The sequence below is a fragment of the Oncorhynchus clarkii genome, chromosome 10 (assembly GCF_045791955.1).
Source record: "Oncorhynchus clarkii lewisi isolate Uvic-CL-2024 chromosome 10, UVic_Ocla_1.0, whole genome shotgun sequence".
Taxonomy (NCBI): domain Eukaryota; kingdom Metazoa; phylum Chordata; class Actinopteri; order Salmoniformes; family Salmonidae; genus Oncorhynchus; species Oncorhynchus clarkii.
In genome coordinates, this window is record NC_092156.1 from 18309604 (window position 1) to 18333401 (window position 23798).

The 23798-nt window shown below is 42.9% G+C and overlaps 1 protein-coding gene across 1 annotated transcript in view; it reads left to right on the forward strand.

Moving 5' to 3' along the window:
- The window catches only part of LOC139418081 (double C2-like domains, beta), a 282128-nt gene that overhangs the window by 214495 nt on the left and 43835 nt on the right, over nt 1-23798 (forward strand). The window contains exons 10-11 of the mRNA XM_071167258.1: nt 3946-4020; nt 17207-17316. Of these exons, the coding sequence (XP_071023359.1) occupies nt 3946-4020; nt 17207-17316 (185 nt within the window). The remainder of the gene's footprint in view (nt 1-3945; nt 4021-17206; nt 17317-23798) is intronic.

Below are 23798 nucleotides of genomic sequence, written 5' to 3' on the forward strand. Positions count from 1 at the left end.
TAATTAAAATAGTAAAAAGAAACAAAAATAGCTTCTTAGCATAGAGTAATTTCTCAAGCAAGAATTTTGCTAGGACTGTCTGGAAGTGGTCTAAGTGAGGAGGGGAAGTCTGAAAACTAGCTTTGGAAGTCTTTCTTATTGGTCTATTAACTAATTTACCGGATGATGATGTCACCAGGCAGGCCAAACTCCATCCCACCAAAACAGGCTGATATTTCAGCCACTCTTTTCAAACAGCTCCAACACTAAAAGGCATTATCATAATTTTCACAATTTAACTCTATTATTTCAACCTCATAGTGTGGAAATATTGATACAACTGAGTAAAATATATTTTTTAACGGTACTGGGCCTTTAACAGAATGAAATTCCACACAAGCCATGTAAACTCTAGCTCATAGGCTGGCCATGAAGCTTAGGTTATCTACAATACTTCTTACATCCCTCCAATTCCCTCCAGCATTTCACTGAAACTAATCTCTACATTCACAAACATGTATTCTGCATTGTCCAACCACACACACCTCCTCGCGTAAGGAGATGAAGCAAGGAAGGGTAATATTAAAGATAAAGAGGACTTGATTTGATTCAACAAATTCAGACATTTCCAGGCATGTGGGGAAAGGGGCCGGAGGGAGGCGGAGACACAGGCACAACACACAAAGGCAGCATCAAGGGGAATTAATGACTATGTGTGAGGTGTGTGGATACACTGTTGCATGGTGCCCATCTGCCTTTCATAACCGTCATCTCCCCCCGTTTCCCCATAATTATGATCAACTGGCTATTCACTGGTGGCTTAGGCAATCAGGGCCGCGATCATGCGGATGATCATCTGTTCATCCGACACCAAACCCACATAATGCATCTCTGCCCAGTTTAGAGTTATGGTCAGTGGGGTGGTAACCGCCACGGAGGGAGATAGTATCTAATGTATGTCAGTCCCTTCAATCAACTGCCATTTTTTAGTGCCATAGTTTCAGGTTTTAATGGGAAAATATGTATGATATAGCCTATTCGCTGTCTTTACTTTAAAGAGATGTCAAAAAATTGTTAGATGATGAAAGCATTTCAGCTTTGGTTGTAGTTGGTCATTCGACGATGGCCTCTCATGCTTGACTTCAACCATTTTCTAAATGAGACATTCATGGCTCAATTTGGGCCATCATACCTGGTATTCTGTAGAACACTTAACCAGATGTCCAGGTATTTCAGAACAGTGCCCATGTCTGGTCCTCCTCTAGCCTGGTGGAACTATTCTGATCTCGGTCACTAGCCTGATCTCGCTTGCTTCTGTTTCGGTTGACTGGGCTAGTCTTCAGTAAGGAAGAAAGAAAACTGGGTAGAGGAGGTTGTAGCTGCACAGGGAGCTTTGGTTGAGTGTTACCTCACCATGTATTTAATGCTTCCACCCATACAGCCTAACAGTCAGGGTTTTGGTCAATTCCAATGTAATTTGAAATTCCAATTAAAGTGGAGAATTTAATTCAGATGTCAACATTCTTTAAGTTATTGAATTGGGATTAGACTGTTTGGACTATTTCAATTGAAATTGAATTGTAACTGTACAAATATTTAATCTTGAATTCATGGAAGTAAGGCAATTAGTATAAAAAATGGAGTACAGGATTTGTTTTAAATAATTTCAACTCATATTTCTATATTTCCTGTATAGCTAGCCTGTCTGAACAGTGACATTATCATCCTGAAAGCCTGAAGGAATTTAATTCAAATTGGAATTTGGGGAATGTACCTAACATTGGAATTGAGAGGAATTTAATTATCTCTGAATTCAAAGACTGAACTGGAGTTTGAATTGAGTTAAATGGAATTTACAGGGAGAGGGAATTTAATTTAATTTTTGGAATTAACCCCAACTCTGGTGACAACGCAAGAACACAGTATCATAGTGCGTCAAAGCTACTGATCTATTGCTCTTCAGCGATGTAACAGAGTGAAGGAGCACCCCTAGGCTCATACTGTATGTCAGCCAGCTAGCTGTTTAAACCATGAACAAAACATTTTACCTAGGAAAGCATGCACTCACTAAACACTACATATACTCAATACATCAGCCTTGAGCTGCCTGTCAAATGCAAAGCTGATATTTCATGCTACTTGTAGACAGCTTATTCCAAAGTGTCTGAATCCTATTGGGTTCAGCCCAGAGACTGGTAGTGGTATCTACAGTAGAACATAACATAACATACCTTGGAGTAGTGAGGCCCACAAGTGTGTGTTGGGAACCTTTTTGTTGTCTGGCGCAATTCCACGACAGATCCTATCAATTCACATCTGTGGAGCGTCTCTGAAGCCGCTCGCACAATGGGGAGACACTGGCACCGCTGGACTATCACAGAGAACATCCATCTGTGTCCCACACAAACATCTGACTCAACCTGGGGCTTTGTAGAGGAGATGAGATGCTGCGGATGAAAGGAGGAAAGGCTCAGAGCGTAGAGAGTAGAGGCAGTAATGGACCTCCAACAAATGATTGCTAAGAGGAAGCAACGTAGGAACAGAGAAAAAACACTCATTCCCTCATGCTCCACTGAGTCCTACAATCATATTTCAAGCTTTTTTGTTCTTAAAGTTTTCATAGTTTGGTTTTGATGTGGAATTGGAATGTGACATGAGTTTTTGATTAGGCACACACAAATATGTATAAAAGGTTTTGCAGACGAGTAGCCGCCTCACGAAAATAGAAATATTAACTTTGCACTTGTTCACCCGAAACTCATGGGGATAAAAAAAAACATTCATTACCAAGTGTTGCTCTGTGTTGGGAGAGAAATGCCACACACACAGTGAAGAATGTTCATCCCACACATGGCTGAGCAAATAAGTTTGGGAGATAGGATAGCACTGACGCAGACAGACAGACACGTGCGAGCTCACACACAAAAGGAAAACAGTTAAACTTAACTAAGGGGGAGAGAGAGAAAAAGTACAACTTTGATTCAGCTGACACTCGGCAATTGCAAACAAGTCACAAACAACTAAGAGTTACAACAATCTGTTTATTGTAACTTCAAATATTAATACATGTCCATCTGACAATGGCCTAGTACAAGGTTGGGCAACTCCATTCACTGCCGCAGTAGCTGTTGCTGCACATCAATGGTGTTTGGTTGATATGGGGAAATATACAGTGCCTTGCAAAAGTATTTAGACCCCTTGGATTTCTTTTCACATTTTGTGTTGGTGCTATGGATTAACATGTAGGACAGCGTGTTCCAGTGCCCGCCAGTATCCAGTAACTTCGCACAGCCATTGAAGAGGAGTGGGGCAACATTCCATAGGCCACAATCAACAGCCGGATCAACTCTATGTGAAGGAGATGTGTCACGCTGCATGAGGCAAATGGTGTTCACACCAGATACTGACTGGTTTTCTGATCCACGCCCCTACTTTTCTGTGACCAACAAATACAAATCTGTATTCCCAGTCATGTGAAATCCATAGATTATGGCCTAATGAATTCATTTCAATTGACTGATGTCCTTTTATGAACTGTAACTCAATAAAATCTTTGAAATTGTTCAATTTTGCGTTTATGTTTTTGTTCAGTATAGCTGATTTACTAACACATATGCTGAACCAGTACTTCATATGAACCATTTTAGTTCTCTTGTTAGAGAGCTAACCTTCACAAGAGTTATATTTACTCGTTATTTCAGTTTCTCTCAACACATTCTGAAGTCGACTGAGGCAGTGAGATGGAATTTTTAGTTTGTGGAAAAGTTATTTTGCCAGCTGTGGAACAGGTCTCACGTCTGGAGTTTCTATTTAGGTGACATGGCTTTTGTTCTTCTGACGATGTTGTGCACTTGACAGAAACAAAAGTGTTTGACTTAAATTGGATGTCAGGTGGCCTTGTATGTCTGGCAGGTACTACCTTGTGAAGTCTTACGACACTCTCTTCTCTGTCTGTCTCTCCCACAGGGGCTAAAACCCATGGACCACAACGGGCTCTCAGATCCATATGTCAAACTGCACCTGCTGCCTGGGGCCAGTAAGGTACGTACCTGTCTTATTATACTTACATTAAAATGTACATTATAGTAGTTTAGTTGCTAACTCAAATGATGTGTGTCGTCTGAACAGTTCATAGGCACTATGATAATAGTAATATATTTCTTTCCTCATACAATACAATCTGTCATTTATAGGCTAACAAGGAGATGTCCCCTTTTCTTTCCAATGAGGTCATTTCTGGACAATCATTTTTGCCATTTAGGGGACCCTTTTTGGCTCAAGAGCACCAAGTGTATTACACTCCAAAAACAGAGATGTTTTCAGACCTCAAATGTGTTCTTCTGTTGAGATATGTCCAGCTCCAAGCCCATCTGCTTTGTAGTTCCAGCGATATGCCACTGTCCAAAAATAATAGAAAGATAAGAACCATATAATGTCCAGGTTTATTGTGCTTATCTTTTCCATTCACTTGAGGTGTATAGCTGAGGCCTACACAACTGGTGGTGTGGGACATGGATTCATCTTGATATTAGGATACTATTGAAAACATCTGACAAACTTAGATTTTGGAGTGTAATGTCCTTTCAATACTCTAAATGCAGTGATGCATAATGTTGTCATTGGCCTGTGTGTTGCATATCAGATGGTGTCATGTCTGATTATCGTAAATGAATGGACACTGTCATGCCCTGTTATGAAAGCGGACACTATCATGCCCTGTTATGAATGCTTGGAATATACAGTAGCTTACGTGAAGGTTTATCTGTTGCTGTGACTCTGCTGCTTCTACTCTGTTCTTTATTTTACACATATTATTATCCATCCTGATGGCTAGTCACTTTACCCTGCCTTCATGTACATTGAGCAAAAATATAAACGCAACATGCAAAATGTCAAAGATTTTACTGAATTACAGTTCATATAAGGAAATCAGTCAATTTTAGTAACTGTATTAGGCCCTAATCTATGGATTTCACATGACTGGGAACACAGATATTAATCTGTTGGTCACAAATACCTTAACAAAAGAAAGTAGGGGCGTGGATCAGAAACCAGTCAGAATCTGGTGTGATCACCATCTTCTTCGCATAGAGTTGATCAGGCTGTTGATTTTGGGTTGTGCAATGTTGTCCCACTCCTCTTCAATGGCTTTGCGAAGTTGATGGATAATGGCGGGAACTGTAACACGCTGGCGTACACGTTGATCCAATGCATCCCAATGAGCATGTCTGATGAGTATGCAAGCCATGGAAGAACTGGGACATTTTCAGCTTCCAATAATTGTGCACAGATCCTTGCGACATGGAGCTGCACATTATCATGCTGAAACATGAGGTGATGGCGGCGGATGAATGGCACGACAATGGGCCTCAGGATCTCGTTACGTTATCTCTGTGCATTCAAATTGCTATCCATAAAATGCAATTGTGTTCGTTGTCTGTAGCTTATGCATGCCCATACCATAACCCCACCGCCACCATGGGCACTCTGTACACAACGTTGAAATCAGCAAACTGGTCGCCAACACGACGCCATACATGCTGTGTGCCATCTACCCGGTACGGTTGAAACAGGGATTCCTCTGTGAAGAGCACACTTCTCCGAACTGCAGTCAGGTCAAGACCCTGGTGAGGACGACAAGCACGTAGATGAGCTTCCCTGAGACGGTTTCTGACAGTTTGCAGAGAGATTCTTCAGTTGTGCAAACACACAATTTCATCACTTGTCCGGGTGGCTGGTCTCAGATGATCCCACAGGTGAAGAAGCAGATGTGGAGGACCTTGGTGGCATGGTTACACGTGGTATGCGGTTGTGAGGCCAGTTGCACGTACTGTCAAATTCTTTAAAACGATGTTGGAGGCGGCTTATGGTAGAGAAATTAGAGTGCCCTTTTATTGTCCCCAGCACAAGGTGCACCTGGGTAATGATCATGCTGTTTTAATCAGCTTCTTGATATGCCACACCTGTCAGGTGGATGGATTATCTGGGCAAAATAGAAATGCTCACTTACAGGGATGTAAACAAATTTGTGCACAAAATTTGAGAGAAATAAGCTTTTTTGTGCATATGCAACATTTCTGGGATATCACACGCATTGTATTAGGCGCATTTGATAAATACAATTTAATTTGATCAAACTGGCTTAGGGTAGATCGGGCCCTATGACAAGTAGTTTAGGAAGAGTGTTACAGTGATTAATTAGTGAAGAGAGCATTCCTATTGAGCCATTACTAATTTCAGATTATGTCTACGGTTATCAGACGGTTGGCAATTAATTTTATCCATGCTGATCGTGTCCATACAAAGGGATGACGCATGCTGTCCCATTCTCTCCAACCCCCTCAAGTTTAGCCCATCCTCATCTTCCATTCATTGCCAAGCCAAGACCTTATTTCATTACCAAAGCCCAGGTAGTCTTTCACTGTGACTTATTATGTCAGTTCAAGGGTTTTGAATCCTTTAATCAAATTCTTGTAGTGTAGTACCATCGGATCAAGCCAGTTCTTTTTACATGTTTGTTACCATTTCCCGGCCACAAATGCTGTTGTGTTGCCGTATTGTCATCTTTGTCTCCGTGATCTAGCCTTCTGTCATGCCAACAATCCACTTAGCAGCTGCAAATAAGGGTTTCCTAATCACCCAGGCTGTCCCCAACTGTCTGGACACCTTGACCTCCGTGTGAACTCTCCTTAAGACCATTAATAGGTAATTGATTGGGTGTGAACGTCGAGCATATGGACACTGTTTACTTTGGGGGCCTGAAATTGCACCACAAACATAGCAGCTGTGACAGGCCTCAGATGTTCCTCACTCCTTCTTAATGGCGGCCATCAAGTGGTCCAGACAGAGAGACTTGCCGCCAGAGAATTTACCTCCAATTTTGTTTTGCTTGTTTCTGAGTTTGGTCTAGTGCTAACGCAGCCAACTCCAGACTGCAGACTGCGCATGACCTGTAAAAAAAAGTTTCGAATTTCAATCCCCAAATTGATCTCCTCAACCCGGTCTGCACACCTCTCATCGGTTTCCCCCTTTTTTAATCAATATGTCTGTCCCAATAAAACAATGACATTTGTAAGAGGAGGGTAATTCACTTCCCCTTTTCATAAAAACTCAACACAATTTTCCTTAGCAATGGTGTCAACCTCTGGTCCTGGAGAGTGTTAGACAGACACATTGCTCTGGTTGTTTGTGTGGCGTTTCAGAAATGAATCAGCTACTGTTTGAGAGGAAACCAATAAGCTGGGGCTTTGTTCCCCGGAACATTCATGTGTGATGACTCAGTGGCAAATAATCCCACCAGTTAATGGAAGATGTTCTTCATCCTCACTGTCCATTACTCACCACCACACACAACATCATCTTGCTGTTTTGTTCAACTCAACACTGTTCCCTAGCAGAACTTGAGGGCTTGTGAAATCCACCTTGCAAAGCAATGTACTTCTCCAATCACTCAATTGGAGTGAAGTGTCTCATATCAATGGAACTCTGTGGTAGGAGCTGTTCCTTAACTTTCTATAAAGAGCACAATACAGTGTAAAAGCTACATACCATCTTCCTCACAAGTCAACATATAAGCAAGGGTTTGCCAATGACATGCATACGTCTATGTTTTTTTCGTTAAGCACTTATGGATGTTCATGCATTGCATTGAAATGTTTCTTAGGTACTGTTACAGTATGGCATGATGTTTTATGTTGTGCACTTCTTAGACACATTGTTATATAAGCATTTTTAGTATCGATACAATACTACTGCATATACAGTACCAATCAAAAGTTTGGACACACCTACTCATTCAAGGGTTTTTCTTTTTTTTACAATTTTCTACATTGTAGAATAATAGTGAAGACGTCAAAACTATGAAATAACACAAATGGAATCATGTTGTCACCAAAAAAGTGTTAAACAAATCAAAATATATTTTAGATTTTAGATTCTTCAAAGTAGCCACCCTTTACCTTGATGACAGCTTTGCACACTCTTGGCATTCTCTCAACCAGATTCAGCTGGAATGTTTTTCCAACGGTCTTGAAGGAGTACCCACATATGCTGAGAACTTGTTGGCTACTTCTCCTTCACTCTGCGGTCAAACTCATCCCAAACCATCTCAATTGGGTTGAGGTCGAGTGATTGTGGAGGCCAGGTCATCTGATGCAGAACTCCATCATTCCATCACTCTCCTTCTTGGTCAAATATCCCTTACACAGCCTGGAGGTGTCATTGTCCTTTTGAAAAACAAATGATAGTCTTACTAAGCGCAAACCAGTGCTCAGCATATGTGGGAACTCTTCCAAGACTGTTGGAAAATCATTCCAGGTGAAGCTGGTTGAGAGAATGCCAATAGTGTGCAAAGCTGTCATCAAGACAGAGGGTGGCTACTATGAAAAATATCAAATATATTTTCATTTGTGTTATTTCATAGTTTTGATATCAAGAAAAACCCTTTTGACTAGTACTGATTGTGACAGCCCTTTTTTACGTGCATGTCAGATAAAAGGTAGGGATGAAAGGGACATACTGAACTCTCTATTTTAATCAAATATCCAACCTCACTCTTATCACAAAAGATTACTAACCAGAGGCTGCTGCTGCAGATGCAACCGTAAATATAGATACTTCCTCATGTAATGGCTTATGTAAAGCCATTGAATGTGAGATTCATCACTGTGGAATTATATTCTTATTGCATCGACCCCAGTCAACAGCCATACAATGGCACTACTTTGCAGATTCTAGTGATAACCAAAACCATGTATACCTTATATGTACATTATGTATGTGATTTGTGGTTCTCTTACCTACCTTAAGTTAACTGCACTGATTGTAAATCACTGGTGATAACTAGCTAATGCAGTCAGCATGCATTGATTGATTGATATTGGTAGATTTGTTTCATTTGAGAAATATTCAAATCACTGGCAGGCAGCCAGGTTGATATTTCCCTGGCTGTCGTTGGTGACTAAATGCATCTCTCACATCAGATGGTAATCAGTTATAGATCACCACTTGTGAAGCACAAACAACGCACCACAGCCGAGAGATAGATGAACACAACACGGAAGCATCTTGTTAAAACTTTTGTTTATCGAACCCACTGGAATTAATAATTGCCTGCTTATTAAGTTCCCAGCATGCATTGATATGCCTATTCTTTCATTTAATTGCAATCTGGCATTTGCATTCTACGTCTGAGAAACGCGCGGCGTTGTCCTTGTGTGTCGCTACTGTGGCATTCTGGTGTTGACGAAATCACCCGAGAACTGAGAAGGTGTCATATAAACAGGGAAATTGAGATTGATATGGATGAGATGAGATGAGATTTCTAATCTGAATTACAGACGTGGGAATTGAACCCTTGTCTCCGGGTTTAGGGCTGTTGCGGTGACCGTATTACCGCCACGCCGAGAGTCATGAGTCATGACCGTTGTCAAATCCCACATGACCGTTGAGTCATGGTAATATCCTTTTATGCAATCTGGACATGCATTGGTAGTAACCAATTCGCTAATGACCGTCAGGTCACTAATGGTCTGATACTTGATACTAAGTGCTCTATTGTCCCTATAACTACTCTGATACCAATGCAAATACAATCGAAAGTACAACAGTGGTGTGCAGAACAGCATTTCAGAACGCACAACTATTCGACCCTTGTCACGGATGGCCTATTGCAGCGGAAGACCACACCGGGTTCCACTACTAGTTCAGTTTACTTGAGAGTCCCCAGACTTCAACCCAATAGAGAATATTTGGGATGAGATGGACTGTTCTAAAGGCAGGTCTGACCCGGTACCTAATAAACTGCCCGGTGAGTGTATATGAGCCCAAGCCCCCACAAAAAACACATCATTAAAATAATGATTGTGTCATTATACAATACATAGCCTAATAGCCTACCACATATTACTCCCGGCAGAAAAAAACACCAAATAGATTTAAGATATTCTCCAAAATGAAACGAATTCTAGTACCTTTTGAGTGTGAACTGTATACTGGATTAGCATACTGGATGGACGGTTACCTTATGCTACACTCCAAACTTTCTTTCCATGAGTCTGGGAGAGAATAGCCCTAGTAATAGGGATTTTCTTTATATTTTAATAATTAATAGACTGACACATTAACTTTAGCCACAGCATATCTCACCACCATACGTTTCCATCTCCTCTTCTCTCACCTTCATACCTTTCTCAAGCGCGCAGAGAGAGTAGCTGTCAACAGTTTAATGAAATGTGTTTTGTTGTGAAAACATCTTACTATCGATGTTCCCAAGCAGATTTCACTTGGTTTTCCAAATGAAGCACTGGGTAGCTGCAGAAACAGGGTTGGATATCCCATGGCATACAGAGTTTGGGCGGAATATCACCTGTCTCACAGCGAGACGCCGCATGCTCCTCAAACAGTGGTTGATGTGTGGTGTGAAATAAGGGTTCTTATAAATCCAGACATTTCTATATGCAATCCCATGTGAAAGCGTGGGATTGTTCTGATGGTTACCACTAAAAAGAGGAGGATCCCAGCTGCTAATATATTGATTTCTCAGCTGATAATATTAAGCACATGCTCCACTATAAAACCGGAGTAGCCTACCCAGCATGATTGAAAAACAAACCATGGGAAGCGGTCTCCATTCGCTATTCGAGTGCATACAGATTACATTTATTTTTCCCCTGCCCCTGTTGCTGCTCATTTGATAATGGGCCATTCTAAATCTTAAACAAATGTTACATATTAGTAAAGACAAGGTTAATTTGAGAAAAGTCTGATGGGTGAAAATATGATCACTTGATGAGATAACACCTTGTGTGCAGCCTGAGGCAAGGAACTGTCACGTTCTGACCTTTATTTCCTTTGTTTTGTCATTATTTAGTATGGTCAGGGCGTGAGTTGGGTGGGCAGTCTATGTTTGATTTTCTATGATTTGGGGATTTCTATGTTTCGGCCTAGTATGGTTCTCAATCAGAGGCAGGTGTCATTAGTTGTCTCTGATTGAGAATCATACTTAGGTAGCCTGTGTTGCACTGTTTGTTTGTGGGTGATTGTCTATGTTGATTGCTTGTTTCAGCACAGTTCACATTAGCGTCACGGTTGTTATTTTGTTTATTGTTTTGTATAGTGTTTCAGTGTTTTCTTTATTAAAATTCATGATGAGCACATACCACGCCGCATTTTGGTCCTCCAATCCATCTCACCTCTCCTCTTCAGATGAAGAGGAGGACGACCGTGACAGAATCACCCAACACAACAGGACCAAGCGGCGTGGTAACAGGCAGCGGCAGCAGGAGCAGCGCGAGGAGTACTGGACATGGGAGGATGAGTTGGATGGTAAAGGACCCTGGGCACAGCCTGGAGAATATCGCCGCCCCAAAGAAGAGCTGGAGGCGGAGAAGGCGGAGAGGCGCTGGTATGAGGAGGCAGCACGGCGGCGTGGATGGAAGCCCGAGAGTCAGCCCCAAAAATGTCTTGGGGGGGGGGGGGGGGGGGGGGGGGGGGGCACAGGAAGTGTGGCGAAGCCAGGTAGGAGACCTGCACCAACTTCCTGTGCTTACCAGGGGCTGGAGAGACCGGGCAGGCACCGTGTTATGCTGTGAAGCGCACAGTGTCCCCAGTGCGGGTGCATAGCCCGGTGCGCATATCGGCCGGGCTAGAGTGGGCATCGAGCCAAGTGCCATGAAGCCGGCTCTACGCATCTGGTCTCCAGTGCGTCTCCTTGGGCCGGCTTACATGGCACCAGCCTTGCGCATGGTGTCCCCAGTTCGCCTGCATGGCCCAGTGCAGGCTATTCCACCTCGCCGCACTGGCAGGGCGACCGGGAGCATGCAACCAGGTAGGGTTGGGCAGGCTCGGTGCTCAAGAGCTCCAGTGCGCCTGCACGGTCCGGTCTATCCGTCACCACCTCCATGCACCAGCCCTCCGGTGGCAGCCCCCCGCACCGGCTCATCCTTACAGGTGCTCCCGCCTGTCCAGCGCTTCCGGAGCCTTCCTCCTCTCCAGCGCTGTCGGAGTCTCCCGCCTCTCCAGCGCTGCCAGAGCCTTCCTCCTCTCCAGCGCAGCCGGAGTCTCCCGCCTGTTTGGCGCTGCCAGAGCTGTCCTCTCCAGCGTTGCCGGAGCTTCCCGTCTGCCCAGCGCCATCTGAGCTACCCGTCTGCCCAGCGCCATCTGAGCTACCCGTCTGCCCAGCGCCGCCAGTGCCGCCAGTCTGCCCAGAAGCCGCCAGTCTGCCAGGGGCCGCCAGTGCCGCCAGTCTGCCAGGGGCCGCCAGTGCCGCCAGTCTGCCAGGGGCCGCCAGTGCCACCAGTCTGCCAGGGGCCGCCAGTCTGCCAGGGGCCGCCAGGGGCCGCCAGTCTGCCAGGGGCCGCCAGTGCCGCCAGTCTGCCAGGGGCCGCCAGTGCCGCCAGTCTGCCAGGGGCCGCCAGTGCCGCCAGTCTGCCAGGGGCCGCCAGTGCCGCCAGTCTGCCAGGGGCCGCCAGTCAGCCAGGGGCCGCCAGTGCCGCCAGTCAGCCTGGGGCCGCCAGTGCCCCTCAGCCCAATTCTATGATTTGGGGATTTCTATGTTTCGGCCTAGTATGGTTCTCAATCAGAGGCAGGTGTCATTAGTTGTCTCTGATTGAGAATCATACTTAGGTAGCCTGGGTTTCACCGTGTGTTTGTGGGTGATTGTTCCTGTCTCTGTGTTTGCACCAGATAGGGCTGTTTTAGGTTTTCACGTTTCTTGTTTTTGTTAGTCTATTCATGTATAGTTTCTTCATTAAAGAACCATGAATAATCACCACGCTGCGTTTTGGTCCGCCTCTCCTTCACCGCAAGAAAACCGTTACAGGAACAGAGTGCAATAATTTTTTGCAATTTTTTATAATCTTATAGTTTGGTCATGGAGCCCATGACATTCTAAGGTTTTTATCATTCACAACTAAAGTTTCCAAATAACTCTAAATCTAGCATATAGGACCTGGTTCAAATGATCACTTTTTAACATAGCCACTTCATATTAGCACTCGCTCTGGAATTGGAAAAATATTGTTTCTATTTTATTCAGCTAAGTTCAATTATATTCTTCTTACTACTGAACAAAAATATGAAAGCAACATGTAAAGTGTTGTTCCCATGTTTCATGAGCTGAAAAAGATGCCAAAAAGTTTTGATACACACATTTGTGTAAAAATGTGATTACATCCTTGTTAGTGAGCATTTCTCCTTTGCCAAGCTAATCCATCCACCTGACAGGTGTTGCATATCAAGAAGCTGATTAAACTGCATGATCATTACACGGGTGCACCTTGTGCTGGGGACAATAAAAGGCCACTATAAAATGTGCAGTTTTTTTCACACAACACAAAGCCACAGATGTCTCAAGATTTGAGGGAGTGTGCAATTGGCATGCTGACTGCAGGAATGTCCAAAGCTGTTGCCAGAGAATTGAATTTGAATTTCTCTACCATAAGCCACCTCCATTGTTTTAGAGAATTTGGCAGTAGGTCCAACCGGCCTCACACTGTAACCACGCCAGCCGAGGACCTCCACATCCGGCTTCTATTTATGCATAGTCACTTTACCACTACCTACATGTACATATTACCTCAGTTATCTTGACTAACCTGTACCCCCGCACATTGACTCGGTACCGGCACCCCCTGTATATAGCCTCATTATTGTTATTTTATTGTTACTCTTTTATTTATTTTTTACATTCGTTTATTTAGTACATCTTTTCTTAACTCTTCTTTTTCTTAACTGCATTTTTGTTTAAGGGCTTGTAAGTAAGTATTTCACAATAAGGTCTACACTTGTTGTATTCGGCGCATGCGACAAATAACATTTGATTTGATTTGAAAAACTGAGTTTGCACAACCAAAGAATTTCTGCACAAACTGTCAGAATCCTTCTCAGGGAAGCTCATCTGCGTGCTCGTCGTCCTCACCAAGGTCTTGACCTGACTACAGTTCAGCATGGAAACCGAGTTCAGTGGGAAAATGCTCAGCTTCGATGCCTGCTGGCCGGCTAGAGAAGTGTGCTCTTTACGGATGAATCCCGGTTTCAACTGTACGGTATGGGCAGGCAGTTCAACGGTATGGGCAGGCATAAGCTATGGACAACGAACACAATTGCATTTTATCAATGGCAATTTGAATGCACAGTGATAGCGTGATGAGATCCTGAGGCACATTGTGTTGCCATTCATCCGCCGTCATCACCTCATGTTTCAGCATGATAATGCACAGTCGCATGTCGCAAGGATCTGTACACAATTCCTGGAAGCTGAAAATGTCCCAGTTCTTCCATGGCCTACATACTGAAACATGTCACCCATTGAGCAAGTTTGGGATGCTCTGGATCAACGTGTACGACAGCATGCTCCAGTTCCCGCCAATATTCAGCAACTTCGTACAGCCATTGAAAAGGAGTGGAACAACATTCCGCAGGCCACAATCAACAGCCTCAAATCAAATCAAATTGTATTGATCACATAGACATGGTTAGCAGATGTTATTGTGAGTGTTGCGAAATGCTTGTGCATCTAGTTCTGACAGTGCAGCAATATCAAACAAATAATATCAAACAATTCGAGAACAAATACCTAATCTAAGTTAGGAATGGAATAAGAGTATATAAATATATGGATGAGCAATGTCAGAGCGGCATAGGCTAAGATGCAATAGATAGTACAGAATGCAGTATATACATGAGATGAGTAACACAAGATATGTAAACATTATTAAAGTGGCATTATTAAAGTGACTAGTGAAAAGGAGTGATCAACTCTATGCGAAAGAGATATGTGGCGCTGCATGAGGCAAATGGTGGTCACCAAATACTGACTGGTTTTATGATCCACCCCTCTACGTTTTTTAAGGTATCTGTGACCAACAGATGCATATCTGTATTCCCAGTCATGTGAAATTCATAGATTAGGGCCTATTTAATTTATTTAAATGGATTGATTTACTTTTATATACTGTAACTCAGTCAAATCTTTGAAATTGTTGCATGTTGTGTTTTATATTTTTGTTCAGTGTATAAAATCATATAATATAAAATAATGGCACATGAGTTATAAGCTTATCTTGTCTGCTAAATGAACTGGCCTACAGCCTATGGCATGGAGCCTAGCCAGATAACATGTACAGTCGTGGCCAAAAGTTTTAAGAATGACACAAATTTAAATTTTCACAAAGTCTGCTGCCTCAGTTTGTATGATGGCAATTTGCATATACTCCAGAATGTTATGAAGAGTGATCAAATTAATTGCAATTAATTGCAAAGTCCCTCTTTGCCATGCAAATGAACTGAATCCCCAAAAACATTTCCACTGCATTTCAGCCCTGCCACAAGGACCAGCTGACATCATGTCAGTGATTATCTCGTTAACACAGGTGTGAGTGTTGACGAGGACAAGGCTGGAGATCACTCTGTCATGCTGATTGAGTTCGAATAACAGACTGGAAGCTCCAAAAGGAGGGTGGTGCTTGGAATCATTGTTCTTCCTCTGTCAATCATGGTTACCTGCAAGGAAACACGTGCCGTCATCATTGCTTTGCACAGAAAGGGCTTCACAGGCAAGGATATTGCTGCCTGTAAGATTGTGCTTAAATCAACTATTTATCGGATCATCAAGCACTTCAAGGGGAGCGGTTCAATTGTTGTGAAGAAGGCTTCAGGGCGCCCAAGAAAGTCCAGCAAGCGCCAGGACCGTGTCCTAAAGTTGATTCAGCTGGGGGATCGGGGCACCACCAGTAAAGAGCTTGCTTAGGAATGGCAGCAGGCAGGTGTGTGTGCATCTGCACGCACAGTGAGGCAAAGTCTTTTGGAGGATGGCCTGGTGTCAAGAAGGGCAGCAACGAAGCCACTTTTCTCCAGGAAAAATATCAGGGACAGACTGATATTCTGCAAAAGGTACAGGGATTGGACTGCTGAGGACTGGGGTAAAGTCCTTTTCTCTGATGAATCCCCTTTCCGATTGTTTGGGGCATCTGGAAAAAAGCTTGTCTGGAGAAGACAAGGTGAGCGCTACTATCAGTCCCGTGTCAGGCCAACAGTAAAGCATCCTGAGACCATTCATGTGTTGGGTTGCTTCTCAGCTAAGGGAGTGGGCTCACTCACAATTTTGCCTAAGAACACAGCCATGAATAAATGCCTACCAACACATCCTCCGAGAGCAACTTCTCCCAGCCATCCAGGAACAGTTTGACGAACAATGCCTTTTCCAGCATGATGGAGCACCTTGCCATTAGGCAAAAGTGATAACTAAGTGGCTTGGGGAACAAAACATCGATATTTTGGGTCCATGGAGAGGAACCTCCCCAGACCTTAATCCCATTGAGAACTTGTGGTCAACCCTCAAGAGGCGGGGAGACAAACAAAAAAAATGAATTCTGACAAACTCCAAGCATTGATTATGCAAGAATGGGCTGCCATCAGTGGCCCAGAAGTTAATTGACAGCATGCCAGGGCGGATTGCAGAGGTCTTGAAAAAGAAGGGTCAACACTGCAAATATTGACTCTTTGCATCAACTTCATGTAATTGTCAATAAAAGCCTTTGACACTTATGAAATGCTTGTAATTATACTTCAGTATTCCATAGTAACATCTGACAAAAATATCCAAAGACACTGAAGCAGCAAACTTTGTGAATATTGATTTGTGTCATTCTCAAAACTTGGCCACGACTATAGTAAGCAGACTTATTTCTTTAGACCTGCCTAAAGTAAATAATGGATTTATTGTGATGGTGTACATTAAATGGAGTTATTATACTTTTTAAAATTGTAGATGTTCCAAACGTGTTTATGTTAATTCACAGTCAATTACTGTGAGGCCGGTATGCATTTGCATGACAATAACCATCTGACAAAATTTCATGACCACCACAGCCCTATCTGGGGTCGTATATTATGTGTTAGAGCCAGGAGTGTTACCATTCCACCACAGGCTCTGCATGGAAAACCAAACTTCTGTGACCTAATATTGACTTCTATTGCGCCCTATGTGTCATTGTCAGCCTATGATGGAGTGGAGGTCGAAGGTCAATACCTAAATATAATTTCTTTCTCCCTCTCTATTGCTTTCTCTCTCTTTATTGCTTGCTCATGCTCTCTCTCACACACTCTCTCTCTCTCTCTCTCTCTCTCTCTCACTCTCTCACTCACTCTCTCACTCTCTCTCTCACTCTCTCTCTCACTCACTCACTCACTCACTCACTCACTCACTCACTCACTCACTCACTGTCAGGCCAATAAGCTTCGCACCAAGACCCTGCGCAACACCCTCAACCCCATCTGGAGCGAGACCCTGACCTACTATGGCATCACCGATGAGGATATGGTCCGCAAAACACTCAGGTAATCTTCTTATGTCTCCATATTCTAACCCCTAGTCTGCTTACATTTAAATTCAATTAAAACGTTGAGGTCACGTTAATCAATGTGATCAAGACAAAGGAGATGATTGTGGACTACAGGAAAAAGAGGACCGAGCATGCCCCATTCTCAGGGGCTGCAGTGGAGCAGGTTGAGGGCTTAAAGTTCTTTGGTGTCCATATCACCAACAAACTAACATGGTCCAAGCAAACCAAGACAGTGAAGAGGGCACAACAAAGCCTATTCCCCCTCAGGAGACTGAAAAGATTTGGCATGGGTCACCATCGCATTGCATAACTGCCTGGTATGGTTAACTGCTCGGCCTGTGACCGCAAGACACTACAGAGGGTTGTGCGAACGGCCCAGGGCCAAGCTTCCTGCCATCCAGGACCTCTATACCAGGCGGTGTCAGAGGAGGGCCCTAGAAATGTTCAGACTCCAGCCATCCTAGTCATAGACTGTTCTCTCTGCTACCGCACGGCAAGCGGTACCAGAGCGCCAAGCCTAGGTCCAAGAGGCTTCTAAACAGCATCTATCCCCAAGCCATAAGACTCCTGAACATCTAATCAAATGGCTACCAAGACTATTTGCATTTCCCTCCCCTTACACCGCTGCTACTCTCTGTTGTTATCTATGCATAGTCACTTGAATAACTCTACCTACATGTACAGTTGAAGTCAGAAGTTTACACCTTAGCCAAATACATTTAAACTCAGTTTTTCAAAATTCCTGACATTTAATCCTAGTAACAATTCCCTGTCATAGGTCAGTTAGGATCACCACTTTATTTTAAGAATGTGAACTGTCAGAATAATAGTAGAGTGATTTATTTCAGCTTTTATTTATTTCATCACATTCCCAGTGGGTCAGAAGTTTAATTACACTCAATTAGTATTTGGTAGCATTGCCTTTAAATTGTTTAACTTGGGTAAAACATTTTGGGTAGCCTTCCACAAGCTTCCCACAATAAGTTTGATGCATTTTGGCCCATTCCTCCTGACAGAGCTGGTGTAACTGAGTCAGGTTTGTAGGCCTCCTCGCACACGCTTTTTCAGTTCTGCCCACAAATTTTCTATGGGAAGGAGGTCAGGGCTTTGTGATGGCCACTCCAATACCTTGACTTTGTTGTCTTTATGTAACGGCCGTTGTTGGCGGAAGAAAAGGAGGACCAATGCGCAGCGTGGTATGTATCCATAATGTGATTTAATGGAAAATGAATACAAAATACAAAAGAACAAGAGAATCAAAAGGATAAACAATCACCCACAACTCAAGGGTGAAAACAGGCTACCTAAGTATGGTTCTCAATCAGGGACAACAATCAACAGTTGCCTCTGATTGAGAACCATACCAGGCCAAACACAGAAATCCCAAATCATAGAAAAAAAGAACATAGACTGCCCATCCCAACTCACGCCCTGACCATACTAAAACAAAGACAAGACAAAGGAACGTGACACCTTAAGCCATTTTTCCATAACTTTGGAAGTATGCTTGGGGTCATCGTCCATTTGGAAGGCCCATTTAAGATGTTTCTTCAATATATGCACATAATGTTCCTACCTCATGATGCCATCTATTTTGTGAAGTGCACCAGTCTCTCCTGCAGCATAGCACCCCCACAACATGATGCTGCCACCCCCGTGCGTCCCGGTTAGGATGGTGTTCTTCGGCTTGCAAGCCTCCCCCTTTTTCCTCCAAACATAACAATGGTCATTATGGGCAAACAGTTCTAATTTTGTTTCATCAGACCGGAGGACATTTCTCCAAAAAGTACGATCTTTTTCCCCATGTGCAGTTGCAAACCGTCATGTGACTAATAACATTTGATTGGGTCCAATTTTGATTGCTAACACGGCCACAATTGTGAAGAGGTCACCACGTGTCTCTAAGCCTAGGCACAAAAGGAATCAAGTCCAATTTTGTAGGCTTAAATCTGTTTCATCCATTCATGCAGTCTCCTTTAAATCAACTTCTAATGGTGTCAAGGGCGGGATTGCACGCATAATTCTGTCAAGAGTCAATGATGTGAAAAAGAGACACTTGTTCCTCAACATAATGCACATCATCCTTCATCCTCCGCTTCTTTGTCAGTGTTTATCCTGTTAGTGGGGCTTTAATCGCGTTGCTGAGCGCTCTGCAATATTGTAGAGTTTGGGATTTGTTACCCGTGACTTGCCAAGCATTGACTCTTAAAACTGTTTGTGTAATGCCATGGTGTTTTCCATTCAAGGATCCAGATTTTTTTTGCGGGTTGACTTCTATTCGCTGCAAGTTTTCTAAACCACACCCTCGTTTGTGTCAGCCGATTTAATGAGTTAGCAGCTGAAGTGTTGGGAGGAAACCAACTGCATAAGGTGACCATGAGCATGGCACACCCCTGGGACAGGTGTTTGCCACTTGACAGCTTGAAGTAGGGAGGTGGCAAAAGAGGTCTCCTAAATCCCAACACATAGTCTGTGGGATTATAATTAACTGTCAATCACCCAGAGTTTTTGTTGTTGTTGCTAGTGTCACAGGTCGGCTCATAGCCTGTTGCAAAAATGAGGGGACACGAACAGGTATAGGCCAATAAAAAAGGTTATTTATTGTAAACCAAAACTATTAACTTTAAACAAAGAAAAGGGAATGAGGTGTGAAAGTATCATAATGTAGGGTGTATGTAAAGTGCAGGGATGCGTGAATCTGTGTGTGTGAATAAGACTGAGTGAAAACTATGTAAACCTACAAAGGAACAAACAAAACAGGATCATACCTGGAGGAGCAGAGAGAGAGACAAGAGTGGTTAGTGAAGCAGTTTAAATACCCTGAGCCCAGGTGGCTCCAATCACTAACGACCCTCCTCTGCCTGCAGGAGGAACCGCCCCTGCAATGCAGAGGAGGGGCCATGACACTAGTATGACATAGTAGAATTTTCGCCATTCACCCAGTGATATCACTCCTGCCATAAAGGAGCATCAGCACTGTGACTCACACACCCCCCCTCCATCCCCAAGTCATCAATTGATTAAACTCCCCTGAACCCCTATAAAGTGATAATGATGAATGCAGAGCAGTAGCTTCTGTTTAGCCTGTTATGTGTGTATTTAATAGGAACAACAGAAGCAAATGGAACAAAACGTGAAGGGACCTACCTGAATTTGTCCAACATAAACTCTTGTTCTCATAGCAAAACACTTTCCATTGCAAAAAATTTTGCTAAGGTGTGCGCTAATGAATACACCCTTTGTCCCATATATGTTTGAGCTATCATGTCAACTCCTTGTAATGCCAGATATGATAGCAGAAACAGATCTGGGACCAAGCTAGCTCCAATTAGGTTAAACAAGTCAATGAGTGATGGTGCATGATTATGCCGCAAATCACAAAGGTCATTTGGCCCATCAGTAGCTGTATATCACACTACTGACTAAAAATCTTTACTAACAGCTAATTGGCATTATTGGTTTAGTGATGACCATCAATAATGACAATTTTAAAAAAAAATAAGTGTAGGTGTCTTCCATCCTTTTTGTTTGAGCAGTGTATACTATACAGTACATAAGCAAAAAAATGTGTCAGGGGCAAACGTGTCATGGAAATATGTACTCTACCCTCATCCCAGGTCTCTATGAGCTTTAACGAACTCCTCTCCTTTCACTATCATTGTTAATATGGCATAACAACATCTATAGTCAGAAGGAGCTGGCTGAGGCACATGTACTGTACAGATCTGGGACCAGGCTAGGTCAATGTACTCTACATCAGAGTTCCTATGTTCATCCAGGACTTTGTTTCAACCTGTATGAGTTTATCCATATGTTGATACAGTTGAAGTCAGAAGTTTACATACACCTTAGCCAAATACATTTAAACACAGTTTTTCACAATTCCTGACATTTAATCCTAGTAAAAGTTCCCTGTCTTAGTTCAGTTAGGATCACCACTTTATTTTAAGAATGTGAAATGTCAGAATAATAGTAGAGAGAATGATTTATGTCAGCTTTTATTTATTTCATCACATTCCCAGTGGGTCAGAAGTTTACATACACTCTATTAGTATTTGGTAGCGTTGCTTTTAAATTGTTTAACTTGGGTCAAACATTTCGGGTAGCCTTCCACAAGCTTCCCACAATAAGTTAGGTGAATTTTGGCGCATTCCTCCTGACAGAGCTGATGTAACTGAGTCAGGTTTGTAGGCCTCCTTGCTTGCACACGCTTTTTCAGTTCTACCCACACATTTTCTATGGGATTGAGGTCATGGCTTTGTGATGGCCACTCCAATACCTTGACTTTGTTGTCCTTAAGCCATTTTGCCACAACTTTGGAAGTATGCTTGGGGTCATTGTCCATTTGGGAGACCCATTTGCATCCAAGCTTTAACTTAACTGATGTCTTGAGATGTTTCTTCAATATATCCATATAATTGTCCTACCTCATGATGCCATCTATTTTGTGAAGTGCACCAGTCCCTCCTGCAGCAAAGCACCCACACAACATGATGCTGCCAACCCCGTGCTTCACAGTGGGGTTTGTGTTCTTCGGCTTGCAAGCCTCCCCCTTTTCCCTCCAAACATAACGATGGTCATTATAGCCAAACAGTTCTATTTTTGTTTAATCAGACCGGAGGACATTTCTCCAAAAAGTACAATCTTTGTCCCCATGTGCAGTTGCAAACCGTAGTCTGGCTTTTTTATGGTGGTTTTGGAGCAGTGGCTTCTTCCTTGCTGAGCGGCCTTTCAGGTTATGTCAATATAGGACTCGTTTTACTGTGGATATAGATACTTTTGTACCCGTTTCCTCCAGCATCTTCACAAGGTCCTTTGCTGTTGTTCTGGGACTGATTTGCACTTTTCGCACCAAAGTACGTTAATCTCTAGGAGACAGAACACGTCTCCTTCCTGAGCGGTATGACTGCTGCGTGGTCCCATGGTGTTTATACTTGCGTACTATTGTTTGTACAGATGAACGTGGTACCTTCAGGCGTTCAGGCGTGGTGGTCTACAATTTTTTTTTCTGAGGTCTTGGCTGATTTCTTTTGATTTTCCCATGATGTCAAGTAAAGAGGCACTGAGTTTGAAGGTAGGCCTTGAAATACATCCACAGGTACACCTCCAATTGATTCAAATTATGTCAATTAGCCTATCAGAAGCTTCTAAATGCCATGACATTATTTTTAGGAATTTTCCAAGCTGTTTAAAGGCACAGTCAACTTAGCGTATGTAAATTTCTGACCCACGGGAATTGTGATACAATTAATTTTAAGTGAAATAATCTGTCTGTAAACAATTGTTGGAAAAATGGCTTGTGGCATGCACTTTGTGACTTGCCAAACCTATAGTTTGTTAACAAGAAATGTGTGGAGTGGTTGAAAAACTAGCTTTAATGACTCCAACCTAAGTGTATGTAAACTTCCGACTGTATGTGTCATCCTTTTATTAGGTATAGATGATTCAGCCCATCTCATTGATTAGATTCCAAGTTGTATCCCCTGTCAATTATTTTCTAATCTACTTTGAGGCCGTAATGTAACTTTGTCAGGTTGAAACCAATGGAAATTGAGAGTCGACGTCGATAGCGCTCCTCCTTTATTGCATGACGATTTACCAATTTGGCGTAATGCCGTTATCAGCAGTATCGATTCAAACATGGATCACTCCTGTAGTGCATAACCCGGGCACTCAATGGAATGTGATGTAGGCGATATTGTTATTTGGAGACCTAGCCTCCTTCGCCTTTTTCATCCTGGCAGTGTCAGACAATCAGATCCTTTGTTGTTGAATATGATGTGGCTACTGCTAGCTAGCATAAGGACTAAAAGGGCCCTTTTCCAGGAAAACAAGCAGTATTTCAATTATTTTGGGACAGTATCTGCTGGCAACATGGAAGATAACCCTGTATTTGCATCAATGCTCATAGACAGTGGTGATTGGCATTTAGAGGCTTGGCTATTTGTTTAATTAATAGAATTGCCACAGAGTATGTCCCCTCCCAGACAATTGCTTCAGAAGACAAGCTATTCACAAAGCATCACTTCTCTCGTCTACTCGCATCTACATACAGTGGGGCAAAAAAATAAATACTTATTTTCCACCATAATTTGCAAATAAATTCATTAAAAATCCTACAATGTGATTTTCAGGATTTATTTTCCTCATTTTGTCTGTCATAGTTGAAGTGTACCTATGATGAAAATTACAGGCCTCTCTCATCTTTTTAATTGGGAGAACTTGCACAATTGGTGGCTGACTAAATACTTTTTTGCCCCACTGTACATGCAAGTCAACATGGTAATTAGCTGTAGCATTTGATATAGCTGCCACTCGTCAGTGGGACATTCAGACAGCAGTCCAGTGGCAATGGCCTTCAGTGGGAGGGTGGCATTGGACCCCTCTTTCTGCAAATTTTACACTCAGCAGCTGCACACCTCACAAGGGGAGAGGTCAGTTGTCACTAGATCTCACTGGGGCTAAGGCAAGTAACAG